This window comes from Citrus clementina, unplaced genomic scaffold, assembly GCF_000493195.1.
Source record: "Citrus clementina cultivar Clemenules unplaced genomic scaffold, Citrus_clementina_v1.0 scaffold_2, whole genome shotgun sequence".
Classification (NCBI taxonomy): Eukaryota; Viridiplantae; Streptophyta; class Magnoliopsida; order Sapindales; family Rutaceae; genus Citrus; species Citrus x clementina.
Window position 1 is genome coordinate 19,147,583 of NW_006262688.1, and position 4,105 is coordinate 19,151,687.

Consider the following 4,105-nt stretch of genomic DNA (forward strand, 5'->3'; position numbering starts at 1 on the left):
ATTTGATGCTCAATTCCCCTAATAGGTGGCAAACCGTTAGGGACTTCATTTGGAAACACATCATCAAAGTCCTGCAAAAGAGTCACAATAGCACTAGGCAAAGAAAACTTAATGCTAGCCTACTATAATTAATGCTATCATTGACAAATCTAATGTTAGCCCACCATCATTGATGGTAGAATTACCTTACACATTGACAAACTTGAAACAAAACAAACAAATGAAGTTGAAAAACAAAGGAGTCGTTGAAAATCCCAAGTCTGAACAAGCTGTAATGAATTGGTCATAACTCCTTCTAGAGAACCCCAAATCCAGCTCTGTAAAATTTATTGGAAAGCTAACTTAATTATCTTTCCAACGGTATATAGCTTACACATTACTTCTACCTCAATCAATACATTTTTTATTCCGAATTTGACCTTTCTGCATTTGATACAAATTGTGCATTTGGCTGCCCAATAACTTGAATGATGCCCACAATGCCTTGTCTTCTCTTCAAGCCCAATTCATGATGTCTTGCATCTTGAATTGTATTTTCAATCCATATTTTCTCAATTAATCCATTTAAAGCAGCTTGCATCTTTTTGGCTCTTGCTCTTGTAATTAGGCCTCCATGAATGTGCAAAGGATCACTTGAACTTTTAATGGTATTCCCTTGATGGTTCTCATCAGACATTTTGCCTGCAATTGCCCTAATAAGTCAGCTAAGTCTGTTCGTCTCATTCAGCATCTACAGCATTCCTCTATTCTTTCTGATAATGAAGACGTTGAATCCATCTTCTCCGAATAGTCCGAGCAAGATGAGCATACAGCTTTCATTCTTGTTGATCCGATAGACTCTGACCCAGATGACATTTCTGTAATCTCCACTATTCAAGAAATGAACCACATTCGTCCCAAACTTCTTGGTCCATCAGTAAAAGTTTCAGTCATCTCTTCTCAATTCCATAAACTTGTCTCAGTCATCAGTTTCCTTGATACTGGCGCACAGCACAGTATGCTTAATCCCAGAATCCTTCCTCTGGATTATTGGGAAAACCACACTGAATACTTCAGAGCTGCAAATGGAAAAGTTTTTGAAACATCTCTTATTACCAAAAAACCCATTGGTATCCAGTTCTTTGCCAACTATATCATTTGGCAAAAGATTGTTGGTTCAGATTTACCAGACAAAGATCTCCTTATCGGATTTGATATACTTCAACTGGTAAAAAACCTTTTCATTACACCAATAGGCATTAAATTCAAACCAATGTTCATGCCTTATACAGATGTCCTCCATCTGTATACAATGTTAGATACAACTCCTCCTTATACCTCTATTTCCCAAAAGTTCCTAGAACTCTGTCCTGAAAATCACTCCCATTTCACTCACCCACCACAACTCTGGAAAAATCCACAGTTTTTCATCCATCTTCCTTTCAAACTTAATGAAGATGTCAATCCTACCAAAGCCACTCATCCGGGCATGCCTCCCCCTGATCTCATTCTCGCCAAGCAAGAATGCCTTCAATTGCTTCGGCAAGGTCTCATAGAACCTACTACTTCAGATTGGGCTTGTCAAACTTTCTATGTTGAAAAACGATATGAATTAGTTTGTCGAAAAAAGAGATTAGTCATTGATTACCAGCCACTCAATGCTTTCCTTAAAGATGATAAATTTCCTCTCCCCAAGATCCAGTCCCTATTCATTCATCTTCAAGGTGCAAAGGTATTTTCAAAGTTTGATCTCAAAGCTAGTTTTTGACAACTTGGTATTTCCCCAGAAGATCGTCCCAAAACAGCCTTCTGTATCCCTGATGCTCATTATCAGTGGACAGTTCTACCCTTCAGTCTCAAAGTTGCTCCATCCTTATTTCAAAAAGCAATCGTTAAGATCTTTTCTCCAATCCTCCATCATGCTTTGATCTATATTGACGACATCCTGTTGTTTTCCCATGACCACCAAACACATCAACAACTCCGTTCAGATTTCCTAGAAATCGTGCAGACACATGGCATCATGCTTTCTGAAAAGAAAAGCAGCATAAGAAAGGAATCTATTGACTTTCTTGGCATGGTCTTAAAAGATGGTCACTACCATCTAGGACCACACATCGCAGCAGAATTAATAAAGTTTCCTAACATCGATCTCACCAAAAGGCAAATTCAACAGTTCCTTGGAATTGTCAATTATGTCAGAGACTTTATTCCCAAAGTTACGGTCCATACCAGCTAGCTATCCTGCATGCTAAAAAAGATAGCTCAGACAGATGCTGTAAAGCAACTAAAAAAGATAGCCCAGTCACCTAATCCACTCAAAATTCCCACTACCGGACAACTCATTCTCCAGACATATGCTAGTGATGACTTTTGGAGTGATATCCTCCTGGAAAAGATCGGTGACTCCGAGTCCTATTGCGCTCATGCAAGTGGACAATTCAAAGATTCAGAAAAGAATTACCACGTCATTTACAAGGAAATTCTTACGGTAAAATATGAAATCAAAAAGTTTGAATTTCATCTCATCAGCCACAAATTCCTCATCAGAATGGACAACAGTTCTTTTCCAAAGATCTTTAACTTCAAGAACAAATTGCTTCCTGACAAGCAATTGCTGAACTTAAAGACATGATTTGCAAAATACGAATACACAGTTCAACACATCAAAGGTGATAAAAATCTTATCCCTGATTTCCTCACCCGACCATCTATAAAAAGCCATGTTCTCATCTCTTCTATCCAAACCATCCCACTTATAGCCATGTATCGAACACTCCCCTTCAAAGCTTTCACTCAAAAAGCTTTCCCTCTAAACCTCACTTTTAGTTCAGCCTTCCAAATCTAAAGCTTTGCAAAGAAGCTCATTTATAGGTATTTCATGAATGTTCACAGAACCAAACCCGAAATGTTTCCCTCTCTATGCCCAAAACACTTGTTCCTCTCTGGTTTCACCATTGTTCCCCGTCTCACCATCTCTAAAGATGAGTTATGGTATATGTGGTGTCTCACAGTCCTGTTTGCTATAAAACTTGTTCTTCCTATCTGCCATACCCTTCGGCATATCTCCACACCCTAACATGCACCCACACTTCTCTGGACACTCCTCGAATGGTTTTCACCACTCACTTGGTGGCGTAAACAATTACAAAATATATCTAACTTTCATCAGTTAGATCGAATTCCAGATCAAGAAGTAGATATGTTTACTTCGGTATTCATAGTCCACATGCCATATTTCCAGCATCCTTAGAAAAAAGACTACTGGACACAGGACATGGCGTATGAATGGAAAACATTCCCTCATCCTTTCCCTCTTGACCATGATCCAACAATCATCTCCACCCTCAAAGCTTACTTGTTAGAGCTCAACAATATCCCACCTGCTCCAACAGACATTCACCACACCTCCATTGGTCCTTCTCACACTCTTGAGATTCTGCCAGACACTCAAATATGTACTCCAAGTTCCAGTTCCAGTCCTCATGGCATTCTTGTTCGAGAACAACGACCTGATTACACCAATGCTCTCTTTCAAGACACTCAAGACCCTTGGGCAGACTTTCAGTCTTTATTATAAACCCAAGAGACTCAGTACACAGTCACTGAACCAGGCTCTTCGTCTACTCTAGCTCAAGCTCAACGACCAGCAAGCCCCGAATTAGATGAAGACATCCTGATTTACCAAGAAATCCAAAGAGCAAAGGAAGAATATGAAAATGAAACTGGTGACGTGCCCCCATCCAGATTTCCCTTAACTCTATAATCGCCTCACATGGCTACAGAGTCATCTGGAAACCTCAGCTTTTCCTGATTTCAATAAAAGACATGGGTCCTACCTTGATTTAATTATGGTTTGCTTAAAGAAAAGATAAGGATCATGTCCTATCTTTATCTTTATTTTTATTTTAACTTTCCAGCTCTATTTAAGAGCTCTTCCGTCCTTGTAAAATTCAGATTGCCATCAATAATATTTCTAAGTTTTCTTAAACTTCTATGGCTTTCTAAGTCTCTCTTCTTCTTCTTCTAGGTAATGAAGAAAATACTTGAGTTATTAAACTAAGAGCGTTCATCTCTATTTTCTATACTGTGTATCAGAAAAGTCCTGATTTATTTATAAAACCAA

General features: G+C 38.8%; 1 protein-coding gene across 1 annotated transcript; it reads left to right on the forward strand.

Annotated features, from left to right (window-relative positions):
* Window positions 1-880: 880 nt before the first annotated feature.
* LOC112100944 lies at window positions 881-1,747 on the forward strand. Its single transcript, XM_024190822.1, has one exon. The coding sequence runs from the start codon at window positions 881-883 to the stop codon at window positions 1,745-1,747; it is 867 nt and encodes a 288-aa protein (XP_024046590.1).
* The last annotated feature ends 2,358 nt before the right edge of the window (window positions 1,748-4,105 follow it).